General features: G+C 44.7%; 1 protein-coding gene and 1 long non-coding RNA gene across 2 annotated transcripts in view; one reads left to right on the forward strand and one right to left on the reverse strand.

The window, feature by feature from the left end:
- Positions 1-9,058: 9,058 nt before the first annotated feature.
- LOC125114681 (uncharacterized) lies at positions 9,059-10,199 on the reverse strand. Its single transcript, XR_007131874.1, has 2 exons — positions 10,123-10,199; positions 9,059-9,835 (listed from the first exon to the last, which is right to left on the reverse strand). It is a non-coding gene; the product is annotated as an uncharacterized LOC125114681 (long non-coding RNA).
- Positions 10,200-10,698: 499 nt separating this feature from the next.
- The window catches only part of KPNB1 (karyopherin subunit beta 1), a 28,957-nt gene continuing 14,100 nt past the window's right edge, over positions 10,699-25,555 (forward strand). The window contains exons 1-10 of the mRNA XM_047756873.1: positions 10,699-10,835; positions 10,938-10,996; positions 13,151-13,333; positions 16,338-16,538; positions 17,453-17,605; positions 20,173-20,232; positions 20,877-20,966; positions 22,334-22,444; positions 23,110-23,211; positions 24,635-24,859. Of these exons, the coding sequence (XP_047612829.1) occupies positions 10,796-10,835; positions 10,938-10,996; positions 13,151-13,333; positions 16,338-16,538; positions 17,453-17,605; positions 20,173-20,232; positions 20,877-20,966; positions 22,334-22,444; positions 23,110-23,211; positions 24,635-24,859 (1,224 nt within the window). The 5' untranslated portion in view covers positions 10,699-10,795. The remainder of the gene's footprint in view (positions 10,836-10,937; positions 10,997-13,150; positions 13,334-16,337; positions 16,539-17,452; positions 17,606-20,172; positions 20,233-20,876; positions 20,967-22,333; positions 22,445-23,109; positions 23,212-24,634; positions 24,860-25,555) is intronic.

The raw sequence follows: 25,555 nt of genomic DNA on the forward strand, positions 1-25,555 counted from the left end.
CACTATTCCTTTGTCCTAATCACCCCAGGGCCAGATACTAGACAATGAGACAATCCCTGTGCCCCAAGGTCCATTGAAATGATTAAACTAGCTAATCCTAAACCTGCTTACCCTGCCTCACCTGTCCCTGGAAACCACGGGAAAGCCTCTAGCCAAGTTGTACATCCACACAATGGAATACAGTGAAAAGGAAGGAACTATTGATATATGCCACCACATTGATGAATCTCGAAAATATGCTGAGCAACAGTGAGTTAAGAATCTGGTGTTGCTGCAGGCTGGGGTGTAGGCCAGCAGCTGCAGCTCAGATTTGACCCCTAGCCCAGGAATTTCCATATGCCTAGAGTGTGGCCCTAAAAAGACAACTCCCACTACCGCCCCCCCCCCCCCCCAAAAAAAGAATGCTGAGCAAAAGAAGCTAGGCACAAAAGAGTATATACTGCATAATTTTATTTACAGAATTCTTTTTTTTTTGTCTTTTTTGTTGTTGTTGTTGTTGTTGTTGTTGCTATTTCTTGGGCCGCTCCCGCGGCATATGGAGGTTCCCAGGCTAGGGGTTCAATCGGAGCTGTAGCCACCGGCCTACACCAGAGCCACAGCAACGCGGGATCCGAGCCGCATCTGCAACCTACACCACAGCTCACGGCAACGCCGGATCGTTAACCCACTGAGCAAGGGCAGGGACCGAACCCGCAACCTCATGGTTCCTAGTCGGATTCGTTAACCACTGCGCCACGACGGGAACTCCCAGAATTCTTTTTTTTAATTGATTTTTTTGGCCACACCCATGGCATGTGGAAGTTCCTGGGCCAGGAATCGAACCCACACCATAGCAGTGACCCAAGCCACTGCAGTAACTGCTGGATCCTCAACCCACCGCGCCACAAGAGAACTAGCTGTTTTTTTTTTTTTTTGTCTTTTTGCTATTTCTTGGGCTGCTCCCTCGGCATATGGAGGTTCCCAGGCTAGGGGTTCAATCGGAGCTGTAGCCACCGGCCTACGCCAGAGCCACAGCAACATGGGATCCGCGTCTGCAACCTACACCACAGCTCACGGCAACGCCGGATCCTTAACCCACTGAGCAAGGGCAGGGACCGAACCCGCAACCTCATGGTTCCTAGTCGGATTTGTTAACCACTGTGCCACAATGGGAACTCCCAGAATTCTTTTAAAAATGCTGTGTGGGGGAGTTCCCATTGTGCCTCAGTGGTTAACGAATCCGACTAGGAACCATGGGGTTGTGGGTTGGATCCCTGGCCTTGCTCAGTGGGTTAAGGATCCAGCATTGCCATGAGCTGTGGTGTGGGCCAGCAGCTGCAGCTCTAATTCGACCCCTAGCCTGGGTACATCCATATGCTGCACCTGCAGCTCTGAAAAGGAAAAAAAAAATTGAATTATGTTGGGAAGTACACCAATTTAGTGGATATAATTTGGGATTATACGTGTTTTCTGCTTAACTCTTTATGTGTCTCAAAATTTCTCCAGTGAGAAGCATGTACTACTTTGATAATCAGAAGAAGAATAAAGGAAGGAAATAAAGGAGGACTGAATTGATGAATGGAGAAAGCAGCTGAGGGTGTCTGGTCCGTTGCCAGGCTATTTGGCAAACACAGAAGGGGGCGGGATAAAACTACTGCACCCACAGGGCTCAGAGGCCCTCCTAACTCAGGATTCAGGAAACTTTTTTTTTCTTTTGGTCCTTTTAGGGCCACATCCACAGCATATGGAGATTCCCAGGCTAGGAGTCTAATCGGAACTGTAGCTGATACCAGAGCCATAGGAACGCCAGATCTGAGCTGCATCTTCGACCTACAGCACTGCTCACGGCAACACTGGATCCTTAACCCACTGAGTGAGGCCAGGGTTCGAACCGGCAACCTCATGGTTCCTAGTTGAATTCGCTTCTGCTGCACCACGACAGGAACTCCCAGGAAACTTTTATCTCTACATTCTTGCCTTTTTTCTTCTTCTTCCTTCTATGTTCCCAGTTGTGAGTTCCTTTCTGCTTTGGGGTGTGGGGAATACAATTTTTTAATTTTTTTCTTTTTTCTTTTTTTTTTTTAATTTTAATTTTTATTTTTGGTCTTTTTAGGCCTGCACCCATGGCATATAGAGGTTCCCAGGCTAGAGGTCAAATAGGAGCTGTCGCCGCTGGCTTACACCACAGCAACATCAGATCCAAGCCGCATCTCCAACCTACACCACAGCTCACGGCAACACCAGACCCTTAATCCACTGAGCGAGGCCAGGGATCGATCCTGCATCCTCATGGATGCTAGTCAGGTTCGTTTCCACTGAGCCATGATGGGAACTCTGGGGCATATATATACACATTTTTTTTTGTCTTTTTTTTTGCCATTTCTTGGGCCGCTCCTGTGGCACATGGAGGTTCCCAGGCTAGGGGTCCAATCAGAGCTGCAGCCACCAGCCCACGCCAGAGCCACAGCAATGCAGGATCCGAGCCTCGTCTGCAACCTACACCACAGCTCACGGCAACGCCGGATCCTTAACCCACTGAGCAAGGGCAGGGACCGAACGCGCAACCTCATGGTTCCTAGTCGGATTTGTTAACCACTGCGCCACGACGGGAACTCCTGGGGTATATATTTTTTTAAATCACCTATTTTCAGAAAGTTTATAGGGCCTTAGTTGTGCCAGGTATTGCAGGGCCCTTGCCCCTTAGCTTACAAATCCTTCCTCAAATTTTCTCCCTACCCTTCTTCCCTAATTTTTTTCTTCATAACAATACCAATTTATTTATTTATTTAGGCCATGCCCATACTTGCCAGTCCCCAGGCCAGGGATTGAACTAATACTGGATCCTTAACCCATTGAGCCACGAGGGAACTCCCCTTAATTTTTAAAAACCACTTTTAAAAATATTTTTTTCTGGAGTTCTCATTGTGGCTCAGTGGAAACGAACCCAGTCAGTACCCATGAGGATGTGGGTTCAATCACTGGCCTCACTTAGTGGGTTAAGGATCCTAAGTTGCCTCGAGCTATGGTTTAGGCCGAAAGTGCAGCTCAGATCTGGCACTGCTGTGACTGTGGCACAGGCTGGTAGCTGTAGCTCCAATTTGACCCCTAGCTGAGAACTTCCATATGCCATACTTGTGGTCTGAAAAAAAAAATTTATACATATATATTTATACACACATGTTTTTTCTAATCAAAAAAGTAATACCTGTTCATTGAAAAAAACCTGAAATATACAGCAAAGAATCACAAATGAATATAAAAATCCATCTGTGGAGTTCCCTAGCAGCTCAGCAGGTTAAAGATCCAGTAGTTACTGCTATGACTCTGATTACTGCTGTGGCATGAGTTCAATCCCTGGCCTGGGAACTTTTATATACACGAGACACAGTCAAAAAAATCATTTGTAATTCTCCCACCCAGAGGCAATCATTATTAACACCTGGTTTACATATTCTGTCTTTTCCTTATTCACAGATATACAAGTGTAACACATGTGTATCTTCTTTGAAAAAATAGGACATCTATATGCAAAACTTTATTGAGGTATTTATACCAAACCTACAGTCAAGTGCAAAAACTGCACGACTCTTTTTTTTTGGCCATGCCCGTGGGCGATCAAACTGACACCACAGCAGTGACGATGCTGGATCCTTAACCCACTTAGCCACCAGGGAACTCCAAAAAATGGCATGATTCTTAAGTGTACCTCTTGATAAATTTTTAATATAAGTACCTACAATATTTTAACTTGCTTTTCATGCTTGGCAATGTATTATGAACATTTTTCATATGATCTGATGATCTCCCACAGCATAATTTTTAATGGCTAACCACAATTATAAAAGTCTGTAACTTATATGTTGTAACTTATTTAGCCAATCCATCACTGTTCGGTACCGAGGTTGTTTTCAATTGTTAATCATTGCATTCGTTTCCTATCACTACTGTAACAAATTACAATTTTACTGGCTTAGAGCAACACATATTTATTCTCTTACAGTTCTGAAAGATCTAAGGGAGAATCTATTCCTTGCTTCGAGCTTCCAAGAGGCTGTCGACCTTTGCTGGGACACATCTCTCAGGCCTTCACTTCTGTCATCTCATCACCTTCTGCGACTCTCATCCTCCTGTCTCCTTCTTAAAAGGATCCATGATTACACTGGGTCCACCCAAACAATCCAGGATAATCTTCCCATCTCAAAAATCCTTAATTTAATCACAACGGAAAAGACCCATTTGCTAGGTAAAATAACACATTCTTGGGTTCTAGGAACTAGCACATGGACATCTTTTGGGAAACATTATCGAGACCACCCCAGCTATGAACAGTTTACGCTCCCATTTTTTTTTCTTCCTTTTTTTTGCCTTTTCTAGGGCCGCATCCGCGGTGTGTGGAGGTTCCCAGGCTAGGGATCTAATCAGAGCTGTAGCTGCCAAGACTACACCAGAGCCACAGCAATGTGGGATCTGAGCCACGTCTACAACCTACACTACAGCTCACGGCAACGCTGGATCCTTAACCCACTGAGCAAGGCCAGGGATCGAACCTACAACCTCATGGTTCTTAGTAGGATTCCTTAACCACTGAGCCACTAACTCCCTCTCATTTCTTTCTTGCTTTTTTTGTTTTTTTTGTTTGTTTGTTTTTTAGGGCCACACCCACGACATACAGAAGTTCCCAGGCTATGCCACAGCCTCAGCTATGTAGAGATCTGAGATCCGAGCCATGGGATCAAAGGCCAGGGATCAAATCTGCATCCTCATGGGAACTCCTGCTCTCCCATTTCTTTTCCTACCTTTGCTGTTCCTTCTCTTCTTCTCATTTTTAGTGTCTACCTGCTTGTAACCCCATTTCCAGTCCCAAAATCTTCTGCTTTTCTTTCTAGAATGTTCTTCAAGATGTAATTTACTCTTGGGAGCTCAATGACTGTTCTTGATCTATTGACTTTTTTTTGGTCTCTTTTAGGGGTGTATCCTCGGCATATGGAGGTTCCCAGGCTAGGGGTTGAATCAGAGCTGTAGCCACCAGCCTACACCAGTCACAGCAACACCAGATCCCAGCCGAGTCTGCAACCTACACCATAGCTCACGGCAACACTGGATCCTTATCCCACTGAACAAGGCCAGGGATTGAACCAGCAACCTCATGGTTCCTAGTTGGATTCGTTTCTGCTACGCCACAACAGGAACTGCTTGATCTACTGACTTCTAATTTATTTCCCAAACAGCAGCCTTTCTCCCAAATCCTAATTAAGAATGTACAGTCTGGAGTTCCCGTCGTGGCGCAGTGGTTAACGAATCCGACTAGGAACCATGAGGTTGCGGGTTCGGTCCCTGCCCTTGCTCAGTGGGTTAACGATCCGGCGTTGCCGTGAGCTGTGGTGTAGGTTGCAGACGTGGCTCGGATCCCGCGTTGCTGTGGCTCTGGCGTAGGCCGGTGGTTACAGCTCCGATTGAACCCCTAGCCTGGGAACCTCCATATGCCGCGGGAGCGGCCCAAGAAATAGCAATAAAAAGACAAAAAAAAAAAAAAAAGTACAGTCTCAGAGTTCCTGCCATGGCTCAGCAGTAACAAACCCAACTAGTATCCATGAGGGCATGGGTTCAATCCCTGGCCTTGCTCAGTGGGTTAAGGATCTGGCGCTGCTGTGAGCTGTGGTGTAGGTCACAGACATGGCTCGGATCTGGTGTTGCTGTGGCCGTGGTGTAGGCTGGCAGCTACAGCTCTGAAAGACCCCTAGCCTGGGAACTTCCACTTACCTCAGCCCTAAAAAGACACACACACACACACACAAACCCAGAATGTACAGTTTCCCTTAGGTGTCCCCTTATGATCTTAAAAACTAAATGTTTCTAAAACTGGATACATGACCCTTCCCCCAACCTCTACCCCCCTTTACTGTACCAACTTAGCTTCTAAATGTGATTTTTTTTTTTTTGGTCTTTTTGTCTTTTTCCAGGGCTATACTCACAGCATATGGAGGTTCCCAGGCTAATCGGAGCTGTAGCCGCTGGTCTATGCAACAGCAATGCCAGATTCGAGCCGGGTCTGCCACCTACACCACAGCTCACAGCAACACCAGATCCTTAACCCACTCAGCGAGGCCAGGGATCGAACCCCGAAAACTTGTGGTTCCTAGTCGGATTTGTTAACCACTGAGCCACGACGGGAACTCCCTATATGTGATCTTGTGTCACGATCAGGACACAATTTGCAGGCCCCTTTGTTCAAAAATTATTAGGAATTTCAATATGGTGACAACTGAGTATTAAGCCAAGTGAGGAGCCAGCATTTCTAAGCACCTGTGTGACTGTACAGGTCTCATACTCACAGGCCAACCCTGGCTCCAACTATTATTCTCATTTTACAGACGAGGAAACTAAGACACAGAGCACCAAATAAGCTCTCACTGTTTAGGTGGCGAGAGAAGCATGCACAACAGTTAGAGAAGGGTTCCTTGTAATCTCTACAAAGTTCTCCAATCCTTCAAGGTTCAGCTCAAAACTCTCCTTGTCTAATAAGAGTCCTCACCAAAGGCCAGGAAAAAAAAAAAAATCTCTCCCTCCTCTGAAATTTTAGCTTCATAAGGGTATTTGGTTTGTACATTTCTTATGGACTTTCTCCCATAGGGATCTATGTTATACCTGAAATAACATGGGGTGGGTGTACATCTAATAAATTCATGTGGTTGAATAAACAAATTAAAAAGAATGAAGGGACAAATTTGTGCATGACTTGAAACACTGAGGGGGGCAAGCAGGGAACTCTTGGCAGGGGACAGGCCTAGGATAGAGCCGAATACTTATGCAGGAGCAGGGATACGGCTGGCTTGATTGGGCAATGGGACCATGGGTGCTAATGTGGATAACACTGGAAAAAAGGACAAGGTTATAAAGTGCCTTTAACAAAGCTAGACAGTCACTTCCCACGGCCCATAAGCTTTATGTGCTGCATGTGCCCCTCTCAGGTCAGCCAGCTTTGCCCAAGAGGAAAAGGCATCGGGTCATAGTCTGACTGCTTCTCCCCTTGCAGCTGGTCTTCTTACACATAAGCACAAGGATTAGTGAGGGGACTGAGCTATGGAATGCCAGCTGATCTCATCCATTCACAAAGTCACTTGTTTAACAGAGAGCAGTGAGCTTCTCCCAGCACAAGATACTTGCACCAAGCACCTCACAGAAAGGCTCCCATTTATGATCAGACCAACCAATGGCAGAGATTCACCCATTTCACAGATCTAAGAGGTTAAGTAACTTATTCAGGATCAGACAGCAGAAGTGGTAGAGTAGGACTGAAACCCAGTGTCTCTCTTTAATTTCACTTTCTTTTTCTTTTTAGGGCTGCACCCATGGCTGTTCTGTTCCCAGGCTAGAGAAATCAGAACTGCAGCTGCTGGCCTACGCCACTGCAACCCAGGATCTGAGCCGCGTCTGTGACCTACAGCACAGCTCACGGCAACACTGGATCCTTAACCCACTGATCGAGGCCAGGGATTAAGCCTGCAACCTTGTAGTTCCTAGTCGGATTCATTTCCACTGCCACGCAGGGAACTCCTCATATCTGGATTATTGCAATGGCCTCCTAACCAGTCTCCTTGCATCAGCTCTTCCCTCTTTCCAGTCTAATCTCCACATTATGAACACCAACCTTTTTTAAACTTTTGAATAGCTGCCTTTGGCCTTAGAGCACAGACAAAAGCATTTACACTGCATGCAAGGGTCTCATATGGGTTTTTCCCTTACTCAACACTCTAGCTTGATCCTAACCCCTTGTTCTGTTGCGGGGGTGCTGGCCTTCTTGTGGTTCCTCATAATCCCCAAACTCTCTCCCACCACAGGACCTTTGTACCTGCTCATCCCCCCTTCACCTGAATAACTCTCTTCCCTTTCTCAGGTACACATTTCCTGAGCCCCCAACCTAGGTCATTCTTTGGCATCTCTCACTTTTACAACTTTACATGTGTTTGTGAGATTGATTAAAGTCTTTCTTCTCTAACAGGCCAAGGATCAAGAACCACTCACTTAGTACAAAATGATGCTAAGCAGATAATAGCCTATGTACACATAACATATGCAATACGCCAGGTGTTTGGCACACTTAACATGTATAAAGTCACTAAGACCTCCCAAAAGCTCCATATGAGGCAGGTACAATTATTAGCCCCATTTTACTTATAGTAAATCATACAAGCTAAGAAGTGGAAGAATTGGGTTATGAACTCATGCAGTCAGTTTCTGGAGTCTGAGTGCTAAACACATTACAGCGCTTCAGCAGCAGTTGCTGAGAGCAGGACAATGTTGAGTGCTTCTGATAGGGACTAGATAGCACCCTCCTTAGTTCAACTAAAACATCAATTCAGTTGGGTTGTGGTAAGGATCTTAACGTTTGATTGGAACTTTGCTGCAAAACATTTAACTTCCCAGCATTTTATTTCAACCACTTTTTTTTTTTTTAAGGGCAGCACCTGAGGCATGTGTAAGATCCCAGGCTAGAGGACGAATTGGAGCTGCAGCTGCCAGCCTACACCACAGCCACGTGGGATCTGAGCCGCGTCTGCTACCTACACCACAGCTCACAGGAACACCGGATCCTTAACCCACTGAACAAGGCCAGGGATCAAAGGTGCATCCTCATGCATGCTGGTCAGGTTCATAACTCGATGAGCCACAGTGGGAACTCCTATTCCAGCTACTTTAAAAATCCACTTGCCATCACTGGTAGTATCATGACTGATGGTGAGCAGAGGAGGTAGCTCAACAAACTGGTAAGAGGATAGGAGAAAGCTATCTTGGAGTGAAACAGAACTGTGGAACATTTGTAGTATGGGAAATCCTCATCAAGGCAATTCAGAGATTTTCAAGAAAGTCATCTCACTTAAACTTGGATGATTCGTAATAAAATCACACACAGAGAGCAGTTCTTCCTCAGCTGAAAGGTGAAGCAGAAGGCTGAGGTTTGGAGGACAGCTAAGCCATGGGAAATCAAGCAGGCACAGGACGGGCAAGGAATAGTGTCCCCACACTTGCAGCTTCAGAACTCAGATATTTCTGATAGAGAAAAATGTCTTTTTTTCTTTTCTTTTCTTTCAAGGATTAAAGGTAGCTGGCCAGCCTTTCCTAATTTTTAGTTGGAACTTCTTAGCAAGGCCAGAGTTGCTCTTAGGTTTTCCCAGTATGGCGAGAGTAGGGCAATTATTTCAGAAGCTCGAGCTAGTGTAGAGAAGAGATCTGTAAGCTAGCTACATTCTATTAACCCTAGGTCAATATGGTGAAAATGTAACCATTCAGCAACTTCTTCACCTGGAGCCCATTCCCAATCTAAAGGAAAGTCCAGAAATTGTATGCACATTTTCCTTATGCACATTTTGCTAAGGAAAGGCTTTCATTAGTTTGTCTCAGGGCTTATAACTAAAAAAAGGCGATCTTTTAGGGCTGTACACACATTTTCTCTGGTACACGGTTGTGCCTTTATAGAAAAGGTACCTTCCAGGGTGAAACATTTCTATTCCTTCAAGTACCCGAGAGCTTACGGATGAGGGTTTAAGGGGAATCCAAGTGTCCACCCCACGTGTTACGTCTCACAACAGCACAGGCCTCAAACTATGCATATGTCCAAAGGGACTGCTTTTGCATTCACCTCCTTGGAGGTGCTGCGTGTAAAAGCCACGGTAGTCTGGAGTGCTTGAGTCCAGTCCCAACCAGGCCACTAACTGGCTGAGTAACCTTGGACAAGTCGCATACCCTCTCTGGCCTTCAGTTTCCACATCTGCAAACTGGAAGTTGAACGGCATGGTCTTCAAGGTCCTTTCCAACCAAGAGTCTGGTACCAAGTAGGCCTAGCCATTAAAGCAGCTTCCTGTGGGTGCGGTGCAGAGTTTTAACGGTCCCCCCTCCCCCGCTCGAGCCCGCGAAACCCTCTTTAGCACGCCCCTCGGAGTGACGGCGCTTCCCAACCGCAGCCCGGACACGGCTCCGCCCCTTCCCGGGGGCGTCCCATCGTGCCCCGCGCTGGCCTTCTAAAGCAGTGGGGCACCTCCCGCCTTTCCGCGGCCCCGACCCCGAACTCTTCTCCCCAGTTCTCCCGGGTGCCCTATCCTATCAACGTCTAATATCCCAGCCAATCACGCGGGCCTACATTCTTACCTTCGGTCCACCCTCCTCTCGGCGCCCAGCCGGCCTGAGCTGAAGGCCTTTACCAGGCCAACCCAATCAGCGGCCGGCTCTGGCCTGCCCCACCCCAACCTCCCTCCCCTCGGCCAATCCACGCGCTCCATCCCACTGCCCGCCCAGCCAACCCGGGCCTTGAAACCAGCCGGCGAATGGGCGCAGGGCGGCCCTTCAATGCTAACCGCCTGGCCAATTGGGGATTCCGCGTGGCCACGGCGGTGGCCAATCGACATGGAGCGCGGTGCCGCCGCGGAGAGGTCCGGCCCGAATATCCCTCCGCCTTCCTCCCTCCCTCTCTCTCCCTCCCTGCGAGCCGCCGTTCACTTACCGCCTCCCTTCCCTTCTTTCTCCCTCCGCCACCCGAGCACCAGCCGCGCTCAAAGCTGCCCCCGGGGTCCCTCCCCCGCCGCCAGAGGAGCAGCTGCTGCCGCCGCCAGCAGCAAATTAGGAGGGAGGAAGGAAGGAAAGGAGGAAGGAAGGGGAGCTGGAGCGACTACCAAGAGGGAGCCAGTGAATGGGATTGTGGTGACCCCCGCCCCCCACCCCACCCTCCCTTCCCACCCGACCCCCAACCCCCATCCCCAGTTGGAGCCGCCGCCCGAGAGGCCGGACAGCAGTCTTAAGAGGAGTCGCCGCCACCACCTCCGCCATGGAGCTGATCACCATCCTCGAGAAGACCGTGTCTCCCGGTAGGACGCGGGGGCCGGGGGTCGGGCTGAGGTGATTGGGTGGGGGGAGGGGAAGCCCTGGCCCCTCTGACCTGTCCCCTTTCCCACTTTCCTTCCCCCCAGATCGGCTGGAACTGGAAGCGGCGCAGAAGTTCCTGGAGCGTGCGGCCGTGGAGAACCTGGTGCGTGCCACCCCGCCGTCCCCGATCCCGCCCGTCTCCCCATCCCCTGCGTGCGGGCCTTCCCGCCCTCCTGGAGGCCCAGGCCTCGGGAACCCACCCCGCCCCATCCCGTCCCCCTCCCCCTCCCCCGGTCCAACCTAACCCCTCCGTCGGGAAGCCGGTGGGTGTGTCCCGCCCCGGGCCCCGGCACCTGGCCAATGGCGCGGCGCGCCGGGGTGACTGCCGCCCAATCGCCGCGCGGCCTGAGGGCGGCGGTGCAGCAGGAGGGAGAAAGAGCGAGGGAAGGGAAGTTAGGTTGCGCGGCGCTGCGTGTTCAGCAAGGGTGGGGGTGGGGGAGCCGGGCCTAGGGGCCATGTGGAAGCTCCGAGCCCCGCTGCCCGCCCAGTTCAGACCCCGGCCTCCTCCTCCTTCCTGTCCTGTGACCCCTATGATTCTCTCCACCTACTTCCCAGATCCCTACCCATTCCCTTCTCCCTTGGTCTGTGCTCCTGGCCAGGCCTGCACCCAAATCCCTTTTTACCCATTCCGGCAATGTTTTTCCCTTTCTTGACGGGTTATTCCTCTCCAGGGGAATTTTTTCCCCCGGCCCCGATCAACAGAGACTTCATCTGCACCCAGATAACAGGCTGAGGCTTATCCTTGAGATCGGGCCTGTTTCCAGAGGAAATCATAGAGGAAAGTTCCTCGTTTTTCATGGTTTCAAATTTAGGGGGTACAGAAAAAAAATGAGTGTTAAGTCCACTAGAGGCTGGACCTCTGTATAAAATCGAGAGATGGATTGATTGAAACAGCCTTTGTGCCGGTAATATTTCTCCTTGGATTCACTCCTCCTGTTGGGGGGTGGGGAGCAAAGAGAACGGTGGATAATACGTCTCTTAAAGGTAATAGGTAATAGATCTAAATAACACTGTAACCAAATGTGTTCTTTTGTGTTATCTAGGCAAGCCAAAAAAAAAAAGTGACAAGGCGTTTTTTTATTTTCTACAAACTGCCTTTGAATTGTCTTGGATTTTTTTTTCCCCCTTACACGTTCTGGTTTTTACCATCAACCTTTTTATACTTAGCTTTCCATAGAAAAGATTTTTATCTACTAGCATAGACCCATATTTCCGTTTAATGTGTATTCCTGTTTCTGCTTTTGCTAAAGTAAGACGGCTTTCATCTTATTCCTAGCATTTTATCTTATTCCCATCATTCTTAACATTCTTTAGTGGTACCTAATTAATAAAACTTAAGAATTATCTTCTGCTGTAACTGCAGAACTTGTTAGCGGTAAGAAACTATCTGCTTTTGGTTTTTCCTGTTAGCTTTTCCATTGGAGAGAGCTTTTTGTGGGGAAGAAGAATGTGTGTTAAACATTTTAAACAAAAATAGTAGTTTTGGGGGCCTGTGCAGTACGAAAGATTGACTATTATTTTCAGTAATCCACTGTGTTTGGTGAACAACTGAGAACCAAAACGAATAGTAACCTTTAGTGTTTTAACTGTTGACTAGTAAACATAAAATTATTTTCCTTGACATTTTTATTTTCTCAGTTGCTCCCTATTTCTAAATATTTGTTAGCACATTTTCCTTGTAATTTTTTTTTTTCATTATTAGTCTCTTGCTGAGACGCTTTAAAATAGAGACAGCTAGCCTCCTAAGCCTGTGTTTTAAAGTTTTGAAGTACTTTTCTCTCTTCGATAAGATTACCTGCTTCCATGAGATCCCAAGCCCCCCTGAGTATCATTCTTTTTGGGTTAAGATGTTTTTAATCTAAAACAATTTTTTCTACTCTGTTATAACATATTTATGTAACAAAAATAATTTACGGAGTACCAAGTACTGTTCTAGATACATAGAAGAGTCTTCTGACCACCAGATTGCCAACTTGCTTTAATTCTGTGGAATTTAATGTGAAGATTTGGCACTCAGAATGATGTTAATAGGAGAACCTGTAACTCCGTGTTTAATGCTGAATCTGTGTGAGAAGGAGGATGACGTCCCTATGTACTAAGTAACATTTTTATAGGAGTCTTGAAGTAGATATTTTGACATTTTATGAGACATTATAATGGGTCCTTAAAAACTTGAGGTTTTCCCCATTGTTTCGATGCTTTCTTCCATCGGTGAAATTCCTAAGAGACAGTCTTCCTTCACGTCTTCTCATAACAGCCCACTTTCCTTGTGGAACTGTCCAGAGTGCTGGCAAATCCAGGAAACAGTCAGGTTGCCAGAGTTGCAGCTGGTCTACAAATCAAGAACTCTTTGACGTCGAAAGATCCAGATATCAAGGCACAGTATCAGCAGAGGTGGCTTGCTATTGATGCTAATGCTCGACGGGAAGTCAAGAATTATGTAAGTAACTTTCATCTCCTTTTGGTCGTGCTAGAGAAGGTCAGTTCTTTTTTTCATTTACGTGGGATAGAACTGACTGTAATAGATGTCTGTAATCTAAACTTAACTTGAAGATTTGATTTGTCTTCTTCCTCGAACTGTCTTTTCCCAAGTGATTCTTCCTTAGTTAACTATAACTAGTATCTCGCTCTTGTTGAACTGCTGCTGTAGGTAATTCTCATCGTTCCGTGACTCCACAGTGTGGAATCAGAAGGGGACGTGCATGGTCTCTCTTGGGCCTTTTAAGCCTGAAGAGTTTGTGGAATAGGATTGACACTAATCATGCTTTTATCTACTTAGCAAAGTATGAGAAACGTTTAGCTTTTTGTCAAAGTGTTTAAAGAGTGAGCCGATGGTTTTTGTGTGCAGTGGTTTTGTTTTGTTGTTTTGGGGTTTTTTTTGTTTTTGTTTTTGGAGGAAATTTGAATGCCCCTTGTTCTTCTGCATTATGGAGTTCTTGTGGGAGTTCCTGCTGTGGCTCAGCAGGTTAAGAACCCGATTAGTATCCATGAGGGTGCAGTAAGGTTCCATCCCTGGCCTTGCTCGGTGGGTTAAGGATCCGGCATTGCCATAAGCTGCGGTATAACCCAACGCCACTCGGATCTGGTGTTGCTGTTGCTCTGGCTCCAATTTGATCAGCAGCTATAGCTCCAATTCGACCCCTAGCCTGGGGACTTCCATATGCTGCAGGTGTGGTCCTTTAAAAAAAAAAAAAAGAGTTCTTGGGACTTTCTTGTTGAATCAGAATTCTTGCTGCACAAAGAAGGATTCAGAATATATGGACAAATGCTTTTTAAAAAAAACAAGAAAACTTTGGTTCTTCAGTGGCCTGTCTTACATGGATAGTGCACAGAGGGTAGTAAGTCAGACACCTGCTCAGTCATCAATTGGTCCTTGGTATTTGAGGGGAAACCAGTCGGGGGATTCCTGCATGTGTACTTGAGCTGGTCATGCTTCTGCACATCATATTTGCTATTTCCTGCTTCTGGGTATCAGCAGTAGGTAAATTAGTGCCCCTTACGGCGGTAACTTCTCTTTCTAATTCTGTACCTCCTTCCCTCTCCAGTCTTGCATGGAGAGACTCATGACAGAAAACTAGGTTACAAAAGCCAACTTATTTTGAATCTTATTTGAAATATGTAGAGCTATTTCTATCCACATTGGGTCTGCTTATGTAATAACATTTTAATCCTCTCCTCAGTAATTTGATATAAATGAAGTTTATTCACATCAGTCACTGGAACTCTTGATGCTTATTGTGCCCATTCGATTTCTCATTTTCCTCAGATTACACAATAGTAAATGAGAGAAGGCATGATGGGAGCTCTAATTGACTTTTGGGGGATGGGGCACATCACATCAGTTTTAACGCCTAAAATTTTTATTTTGAGTAAGAATTTGTATAGGTGTTCTTGAGCTTTCGTGCACGAAAAAAATAGCAATTATCCTGGGTTTTTTTCCCTTTTCATAGCACATCTGGTAATACATTCTTACTGCTGGTGGTTATTTGTTTTTTGAAATCTAGGTCTTGGACACAATTGAGAGCCAATTTCTTATTCCTCTTATTTCTGATAATTATATCATTAGCACCACTTCTAGTTTTAAAAAAAACTTTCAGTACTCAGGAGTTAAATACTTGTAGTCTCTAAATCACCTTAAGTAATATTAATTAAGGGTCTTCTAGAAGCAATTCAAAGGAGAGGAGTTCCCACTGTTGCACAGTGGGTTAAGGATCTGACTGCAGTGGCTCAGGTTTCTGTGGAGGTTCAGGTTCGCTCCTTGGCCTGGGAACTTCCATATGTTGCAGGTACAGCCAAAAACAAAAAAGGGAGAAAAGATAAAGATAGAATGGGATTCAGTATGTGTCCCATATCCGTTAGGAGATGGCGCAGTAGAGAATGAAGGCACCCTGGACTTCTCATTTAGACCTGAATTAATACTTATTCAGCCCCGTTCTGTGCAGTTCATCTCTTTCCTGCCTCTTCCCCACCTCCAGGTGTCTCTGACATACAGTGGGGTTTTTTTTGTTTGTTTTTGTTTTTTGTGTTTTTGTTTTTTTAAAGGGCCACACCCGAGGCACATGGAAGTTCCCAGGCGACATGTCAAATCGGAGCTATAGCCCCTGGCCTACACCATAGCTACACCAACACCAGATCCGAGCCATGTCGGCAGCCTGCCACAGCTCACGGCAACGCTCGATCCTTAACCCACTGAGCAAGGCCAGGGATCAAACCTGTGTCCTCATGGATACTAGTCAGAATTTGTTTCCGCTGAGCCATGACGGGAACTCCTGACTTAGAGTTTTTGTTAAAGTCTGGTCTAGTTTCGGTCCCCCTAAGAGAGCAAAACCTTCATTTGGAATCCATCAGAACTGTTACTGGGTAGGGCTGTTGGGAGTGAGCATGGGCAGGGATGATGATGTACCCTATAAGGGGGAAAGATGGGGAGTCCATCATTATTAGCTACAAAGCAGGATACTCAGTGACCTGGCCCAGTCAGCAGAGCTGGCCTGAAAATCTGGCAGCTACTCTTTGTCCAGTGTTCATGCCAGGAACAGTTAACTGTTTGCCTTTTGAGTGATTCTTAGTGAGTTCATTGACTGAATTAGCTGATCATGGTAATGATTAACCTTGGGTCAGTTGTGGCTTCATTCTTTATCTGTACCTGTGCCTTTACTACTCTTCTGCCTTGTGTTGACCATTGAGGTGAGGTGTCTGGCTTTGGAGAATTCCATTTGGAAATAAGGGGGTGGTTGGTTTCATTTTCTAGCCTTTGGGGCAGCACAGATTGTGCTGCTGTTGGTACTGAGGCTGGCACTTTTCCTGACAGTAAGCCTATACTATGTATGCCTTTTTCTACTTGACTATAGAAAAATCAGACTGATGTAAGAGGTATGCCGGTAGGCAAAATGTGTTCCAATAAGGAGCAGTTGACATCTTTTGTCTTTGTGTGTGTCCATGCACAGGTTTTGCAGACTTTGGGCACAGAAACTTACCGGCCTAGCTCTGCCTCACAGTGTGTGGCAGGTATTGCTTGTGCAGAGATCCCAGTGAACCAGTGGCCAGAACTCATTCCTCAGCTGGTGGCCAATGTCACGAATCCCAACAGCACAGAACACATGAAAGAGTCGACATTGGAAGCTATTGGTTACATTTGCCAAGATATAGTAAGTGCTGTGTCTAACTTATCTACTTCTTATTCCCCCTAGTTGTAACATGCGTGGTGTTAGGATTATGCTTTATCATCATGAACAAAAAAACCAAGCTATTGCAGTGTTTTAAGAGTAGAACTGCTTTATTTGTTAATTTAGACTTCTGTATTTGGACAGTTAGCCTATCCTTACGTTGCTAATCATGCCCTAAAGCAGAGACTTGGGTCACAAACTCAAAATGGAAATCCCTGTTTGGAGAGGCATAAATATTTCCTCCTATCTTAGCGCATCCTTGACCTGATCCCTTTCTGAAGGTCCTCAGTGTACCATGGATGTTGTGTTACTTTTTCAGTTACTATTTTACTGAAACATTTCAAGCTTTTGCTATAGTTGGTTGAGCCACAACACAGAATGTTAAATGCAGCCCTCCTAGGACTGTTGCTGCTGCTGAGGTTACCACTCTGTTTTGATGATAGAGATATGAATATCAGCAAAGAGGTCCACAGCACTTGACATGGACTTGGACTCCATAGATGTGCCCAGGTGTTGATCCTTGGTCCTCATGTCCTGAAACTTTACTTTAGTTGGTCCAGATGGTCTGGAGAGGGGGAAAAAAAACCCCACCAGACTACCATCTCCATTTGCACAGACAAAAGGGGAGGGGAAGCCAGCATTACCTCATGCCCAGAGTCGTCATGCTGAGAAAGTCAGAGATGAACTTGATGGGTTTTTTTAACTTGTTTCAGTTCAATTTTGGACTGCTGGGCCCTGGGATATTTTGCAGGTGGTTTGTCCCTAAGTGGAAATGTGTGGGAAAAGATCAGAGAAAGTCTCATGATACTCTCTGGAGTAGATTTTACAGTTAAAAGGACTGCTGATTAGTCATGAGCTCAATTATTATATTCACTGCACTTCTTTGCTTGTTTCAGGACCCAGAGCAGCTACAGGATAAATCCAATGAGATTCTGACTGCCATAATCCAGGGGATGAGGAAAGAAGAGCCTAGTAATAATGTGAAGCTCGCGGCTACTAATGCACTCCTGAACTCACTGGAGTTCACCAAAGCAAATTTTGACAAAGAGGTAAGTGTCTTTTGAATAAGAGGTGTAGGTTCAGAGGATGAGGCACGCGAGTTAAATGAAAGTTTTCTTTTGTTTAAGTTTATGATTTAGAAACTGCCATATTATTTAGAAGCGTTTGTTTCCCTGTTGTGTGAAACATGGCCATGGAGTAGGTGTTTGCCATTTTTCATCAGGCATTTGGGAATAATGTGATCTAAAATGTTTCTAAGCTTAGGTTTTCCCTTTTGCAGTCCAAAGTGTGAGTATGCTTTGGGGTTTTTTTTTTAATTATGGATTCATACTCTCTTAGAAAGGTGCTTTGGAAAATTAATGTGTAAACAAGTTTAATTTACCTGAAGGTATTTCCCCACCTTAACTTTTAGTTGTGGTAAAATGTGTAATAACATAAAGTTTACCATTTTTAAGTGTACAGTTCAGTATGTGCACATTGTTTCGCAGCCAATTTCTAGAACTTTTTCATCTTGCAAAATTGAAACTATGTTATTAACCTTTCATTTCCCCTTCCCAATCCCTGGCAACCACCTTTCTACTTTCCATTTCTTTGAGTTTGTTTATTCTAGACAATTTATATTAGCAGAATTTCAAAGTGTTTGATTTGTCTCTTTGTGACTGACTGATTTTACTTAGCATAATATCTTGGGTTCATGCATGTTAAAGCATGTATCATCAGAATTTCCTTTTTATTTTATTTTATTTTGTCTTTTTGCCATTTCTTGGGCCGCTCCCTCGGCATATGGAGGTTCCCAGGCTAGGGGTCCAAGCGGAGCTGTAGCCACCAGCCTACGCCAGAGCCACAGCAACGCGGGATCCGAGCTGCGTCTGCAACCTACACCACAGCTCATGGCAACGCCAGATCCTTCACCCACTGAGCAAGGCCAGGGAGTGAACCCACAACCTCATGGTTCCTAGTTGGATTCGTTAACCGCTGAGCCACAACAGGAACTCCCAGAATTTACTTTCTAAGGCTGAATAATATTCCATTGCATTCATTTGTCAATGGGCATTTGGGCGACTTTCTTCCATCTTCTGGCTGTTGCATAATAATGCTGCTATGTATATGGGTGTACAAATACATCTTTGAGAAGTTCTTTTCAGTTCTTTCAGATATATATCCAGAAATGGAATTGCTGGATGATATGATCTGAAAGTATTTTTGCATGTTTGTTGATATTACTTGGGCTTTTTGCTGTTTCTTGGCCTTAGAGTGGACATGGTAGAGAAGTCTAAGAAACCAAAGCAAATTAATTCTAATTCCTTAGAAAGCAGGATTTTTCCTTTTAAATTTCAGAAGACTTAGGATGGTAGCAAATAGTCTTCACATTTGATCTGGGTTTGTTTTGTTTTAACCATCTTTCTTTAAACCTTGTGGCCTATATTTTCCTATCCACTTCCTCCCTAAAGTCTTGTTGGTGAAGGTCACTTGAGGGATTAAAAGATTAGGGACCTCCTTATAGGGCAGGTCATATAGTAGACAGGGAGGGAAACCTTTTTCTTCTTTTTGTCTTTTTTAAGGCCGCGCCCAAGACATAGGGAGGTTCCCAGGCTAGGGGTCCAGTCGGAGCTATAGCTGCTGGCCTGTGCCACAACCATAGCAGCATGTGATCTGAGCCATGTCTGTGACCGGACACCACCACTCACAGCAACGCCAGATCCTTACCCACTGAGCGAAGCCAGGGATCAAACCCGAGTCCTCATGGATGCTAATCAGGTTCATTAACCACTGAGCCATGACGGAAACTCCGGGAAACCTTTTTTCCTTTCTTTCTTTTTTTTTTTTTGTCCTTTCTAGAGCTGCACTCTCAGCATATGGAGGTTCTCAGGCTAGGGGTCTAATCTGAGCTGTAGCCGCCGGCCTACGCCACAGCCACAGCAATGTGGGGTCCAAGCCACGTCTGTGACCTACACCACAGCTCACGGTAGCGCTGGATCCTTAAGCCACTGATTGAGGCTAGGGATCAAACCCCCAAACTCATGGTTTCTAGTCAGATTCGTTAACCACCGAGCCATGACGGCAACTCTGTGAAACCTTTTTTTTTTTTAATTAATGTATAGTTGATTTACAGTTTTGTGCCAGTTTCTGCCGTACAGCAAATTGACCAAGTCATACATACATATACATTCCTTTTCTTGTATTATCTTACATCATGTTCTATCCCAAGACTGGATATAGTTCCCTATGTTATACAGCAGGACCTCGAACTTTCCGTGTGGCTCACAACAGTATGCAGTAGGACCTCATTACTTATCCATTCTAAATGTAATAGTTTATGTCTATTAACCCCGAACTCCCGGTCCATCCCACTTCCTTCCCCCCTCCCCCTTGGCAACCACAAGTGTATTCTCTATGTCTGTGAGTCTGTTTCTGTTTTGTAGATAGGTTCCTCTGTAGGGCAAACTCTATATAGCCTTCATAATGCTAATACTGTATCCAGGAAAACCTGTTTGATTGGTCCAGGGCTGTGTGGGTCCCTAAGGGAGTAAGAGGTCTTCCTTGGAGGGACAGTCCAGTAATCTTTATATATATGGTTTATACTCTTTTAATTCTTTTATTTTTATTCTTCCTGCAGTCTGAAAGGCACTTTATTATGCAGGTGGTCTGTGAAGCCACACAGTGTCCAGATACAAGGGTAAGGTCATATGTGAAGTCATGTGAAAAATCTGTTTTATCTTTTATCTTTCCTAGGAAATGCTAACTCTATCTAGAAAGTAGTTTGAAATGTTGGAATCGGGGGACTTTAGAAATAAGCTTTGACTAAGGCTGTTATTAGTAAGAATTTTTTTTCAATGTATTGGAGAAAAGGGGGAAATAGGAAATAGTCCTTCTAATGTTAACATGCTGAAAGTCGCCATCCTCTTAAGAAAGGTTTAAGGGAGAAATGGTTTTTGATCAGCCTTGCTGCTTAATTGTTGTAGGTTGTTCAAGCGACTGTTTCTATTGTAGCCCTTGAAGCAGCTTTGCTATTGTGGTAACTTGAACTTTGACCTTTGAAGCAGGTGGAAGTAACTTCCAGCCTGATGGTGTTAGTTTAGTCCTGCCAGGGGTTCCATAGGCAACTCTGAAGTATGAAAGAAGGAAAGGAAAAAGTAAAGAGGGACAGTGAAAAAAATGAAGGAAGAGATTGTCTTGGGGGATGATAATAATATTATCCAAACACACTCTGATTGACCCTATAGATGATTTACCTGTTTGAGTGAAGTAGTTACTTAGCCTTGTAAGACTGGGTTGTTATTAATCTGAATAGTAAACTGTTTGTAAATCTGTTTGTAAAAGGTACGAGTGGCTGCCTTACAGAATCTGGTGAAGATAATGTCCTTGTATTATCAGTACATGGAAACATATATGGGTCCTGCTCTTTTCGCAGTAAGTATTTCTCTTTTTTAAGTAATTTTCTTACTGTTATAGTTGATTACAATGTTTTGTCTGCAGTAGGTGTTTCTTTATGTACTTGAACATGTAGCTAATTGCAGAACCCGTTTTTGGTTTTTTTGTTTGGTTGGTTTTTTGGGTTTTTTTGTGGGTTTTTTTTTTGCCTTTTTTTAGGGCCGAACCTACAGCATGTCAAAGTTCCCAAGAGGGGTTGAATTGGCACTGTAGCTGCCAGCCTTTGCCACAACCACAGCAATGCCAGATCCAAGCTGGGTCTGTGACCTACACCACAGCTCATGGCAACGCTGGATCCTTAACCCACTGAGCAAGGCCAGGGATTGAACCCGCATTCTTGTGGATACTAGTTGGGTTTGTAACTGCTAAGCCACAATGAGAACTCCAAAAGCCCATTATTCTTAGTTGCTGTTTTGTCAAATTCTGTGATTTTTCTATTTAGTATTGTGAAATCAAGGAAATTCCTTGACTCTGAGTATTAGATTTAAGTTCATCAGCAATGTGCCAAGAAAACTTATGCCACCTTTGTACTGATTAAAAAGAAGAAGATCGGAGGTCTCGTTGTGGCTCAGTGGTTAACAAATCCGACTAGGAACCATGAGGTTGCGGGTTCGATCCCTGGCCTTGCTCAGTGGGTTGAGGATCCAGCGTTACCATGAGCTGTGGTGTAGGTTGAAGACGAGGCTCGGATCCTGCATTGTTGTGGCTCTGGTGTAGGCCGGTGGCTATAGCTTCAATTGGACCCCTAGCCTGGGAACCTCCATATGCCAAAGAAGCCGCCCTAGAAATGGCAAAAAGACAAAAACAAAACAAAACAAAAAACAAAAAAAGAAGAAGAAAAATGTATGTAGGAGTTCCTGTATGGCTTGGCAAGAAATATCTGGTGACTCAGGTTCGATCCCTGGCCCTAGAACATCCACATGCCACAGGTCCAGCCAAAAAAAATTTGTTTCTTCCTTTTTTTTTTTAAGCTTTTTAGGGCTGAATGTGCAGCATATGGAAGTTCCCTGGCTAGGGGTCCAATTGGAGCTGTAGCTGCTGACCACAGCCACAGCAGTGCAAGATCCAGGCCATGTCTGTGACCTATGCCACAGCTCACAGCAGCGTGCGCTGGGTACTTAACCCACAGAGTGAGGCCAGGGGTCTTACTGGCATCCATGACATGGATACTAGTCGGGTTTGTTACTGCTGAGTCACAACGGAACTCCTGCTTCCTGTTCTTTTCTTTTCGGACCTAGCTTTCATAAATCTACATTTCTGAAACTTGAATGTGTGTGGTTAGAAGAGGGGCTGAACTTGAACTGGCACTTATTTGGTGCCTGGGGTGTTGTGTTTTCTCTCTTAAGATCACAATTGAAGCAATGAAAAGTGACATCGATGAAGTGGCCCTACAAGGGATAGAATTCTGGTCCAATGTCTGTGATGAGGAAATGGATTTGGCCATTGAAGCTTCGGAGGTGAGCCTGGGAGAGTCCGTGTAGTGAGAACTGTTATTCTGACTGGGCTTAGAAGATATCTCTATTTGTAGGGATTTTGATTTTTCTGCAAGACAAGGCCCCCTCCATTTTTACCAGTCAGTCAGGATTTGTTGTAAATATTAGTACTGTGAACACAAGGGGGCAGCAGGCAGTCACAGTTTAATGAGGTGACATGTTGCTTTAATTGTTTGCTTTCAGGAGTCCTAGTGATGGCAAGCATTTGATGTATAATTGATAGTTTACTAACTGGTGAAAAAAACTAAGATTAAGGAGAAAGGGGTTTGTTCTGCACTTGCGGTTTTGAATTCAAGCTTTGTTTCCAACCTTGATTGTCTTTGTGTCCCTCAAAAAAAAAGTCTTAATTTTGGTGTTCTTATGTAACAAACTTAGTACATCGCTTCATCCAAAGGTCTCACTTAGTGAAAAAAGAGCGAAATTCTTAAGGTTGCCTTGGTCCTTTAAGGTATATTATACATATAGCCTAAAAGAATCTCATTAAAGTAGCCAAGAAATGAGTGCCTCCAAAGATCACAGCGCATGTTACTGTTTGCTTCTATACAGACCTTTGGGCCGCTTTCACTGTATGCCTTGAGTATCACAGCTTGTTTGCTGCCTTCCAGAATTTGCTTTATATTTTTCCTCAGGCAGCAGAACAAGGACGACCCCCTGAGCACACCAGCAAGTTTTATGCCAAGGGAGCACTGCAGTACCTGGTTCCAATCCTCACACAGACACTAACTAAACAGGTGAGTTTCCTTCCAGATCTAGCAGGTAAGCTATGAAATCTTCTTAAGGGTTGGTTTGCTTTGGAGCACTTGCCATGAAGGAGCTCAGCAACTCTTGAACTAGTAGATGTTCTGTTATAGATGACTCAGGAAGAGTTGAGCTGAGCTATAAGATCATCTATGCTCTGAGTAGTTTGCGACAAAAAAAAGTAATATGACTTCATGAAAATGTGGGTTTTTTGGTTTGTTTGTTTGTTTGTTTGTTTTAGGGCCACACCCATGGCACATGAAGTTCCCAGGCTAGGGGTCCAGTCGGAGCTGCAGCTGCCAGCCTACACCTCAGCTCATGGCAACACCAGATTCTTAATCCACTGAGTGGAGCCAAGGTTCAGACCTGTGTCCTCATGGATATTAGGTTCCTTACCACTAGTGAGCCATACTGGGAACTTCAAGGTGTGAGTTTAATGAGTCAATATAGAAATTATTTTATAAGAAGTGTATCTTGGGCACCATTGTTCCCTTTTGACTTTACGCATCACAGGTTTTCTTGGTGTGGTGTTTGGAAAGATTCTTTCTGTCACCTCATTTCTTCTGGTGCATGTGAAATATTACCAAAGGGCTGGCAGCTCTCTGAGGAAACACTGCTATAACTTTGAGCACTGCAAAATTTCTTTGTACACAGGATGTAATTTGCTTCTAGGGAAGTACATGACTTTTAATATAGCAATCTCAAAAGATAAATAGAGATAGATTTACTTTGAAATAGACTGAGTGCTCCCTTAAATTTTCATCTCATCTTTCAGTTCTACAGTTGCTAGTTTGTATCTTTTGACATTAGTATTTTTGCTTTTTTATATTTTTGTAATGCTTGTCTCATTTGGGAACAAATCATTCCTTAGGTATATAATTTTCTGAAACTGCATGGGCAGCCTGCCTTAAATTACTCTGAGGTGTAATAAGAATAGAAAGAGAAAGGTAGACCTTGAATTCTAGTCTGAATGGGATCAGATCTCCCTTGCCCTTATTTAACTTCGTATTGAAATGTAATAATGATGAGCACACTGGAAGCTCCCCCCACCTTGTGTTCTTCCTGGTCTTTAACTCCAAATTAATTTTGACCGATTGTGACTTTTCTGTAACTAGAATCATAAAGCATGTACTCTTTTCTACTTTTTTGACTGTTTGCGATTCATCCCTATCTCATGTAGTTGGAGTTTGTTCATCTCATTGTGTAGTACTAAGAAGGATCTTCCCTCTGTGTGCATCATGTTTAACAAAGGCTGTACTGTGATGAATCTTTGTGGAAGAGATTCAAGATATGAAGGTCTCATATTTTATTTACATCCCCTAAGCTTAAATGGAAGTATTTGGGAGTAGTCAGAGGACTTTTTGAGTTCAAGTGGTTCTTTGGAAAAACCTAACTAGTGCTGCATCCTTTTACCAGGACGAAAACGATGATGACGATGACTGGAACCCCTGCAAAGCCGCAGGGGTGTGCCTCATGCTCCTGGCCACCTGCTGTGAGGATGACATTGTCCCTCACGTCCTCCCGTTCATCAAAGAACACATCAAGAACCCTGATTGGCGGTACCGGGATGCAGCAGTGATGGCTTTCGGCTCTATCTTGGAAGGACCAGAGCCCAATCAGCTCAAACCACTAGTTATACAGGTGAGGCTGAGGGAGCAGGGGTGGAAAGCGGGATATTTACTCTTTATTGAGACTTTTTCACTTGAAGATTTGCCTTCATTTTAATAACAAAGCTGGAGTTCCTGTTGTGGTGTAGTGGTTAATCCAACTAGGAACCATGAGGTTGCAGGTTCGATCCCTGGCCTTGCTCATTGGTTGGGTTAAGGATCCGGCGTTGCTGTTGCTGTGAGCTGTGGTGTAGGTTGCAGACTTGGCTCAGATCCCATGTTGCTGTGGCTGTGGTGTAGGCCAGTGGCTATAGCTCCAATTCGACCCCTAGCCTGGGAACCTCCATATGCCATGGGAGTGGCCCAAGAAATGGCAGAAAGACATAAAAAATAAAAATAAAAGCTATAAATGGTCATCCACAAAGGTTACTTCTAGATAACTATTTTCTGTCAATGAAGTGTAAAATATATTTCGTAACTTTTTTTAAATTACAAAAATCATATGACTTGAAAAATGCCAAAAACAAAAAGTTACCTTTAATCCCAATTGTCCAGTTAACTCTTGGTTTTTAATCCTTGAAGGTTTTTTCCTTTGGGCATGTATGTGCAACAGAGAAGAGATCTTAACTGTACGAAGTCTTACAACTTGTTTGTTTTTCACCAAATGCTATGTCATAAGCATTTTCCCATAGTTTTTAATGTGATTATTCTGTCTTCAGGACAGAATGAC

This window comes from Phacochoerus africanus, chromosome 14, assembly GCF_016906955.1.
Source record: "Phacochoerus africanus isolate WHEZ1 chromosome 14, ROS_Pafr_v1, whole genome shotgun sequence".
NCBI classification, from domain to species: Eukaryota; Metazoa; Chordata; class Mammalia; order Artiodactyla; family Suidae; genus Phacochoerus; species Phacochoerus africanus.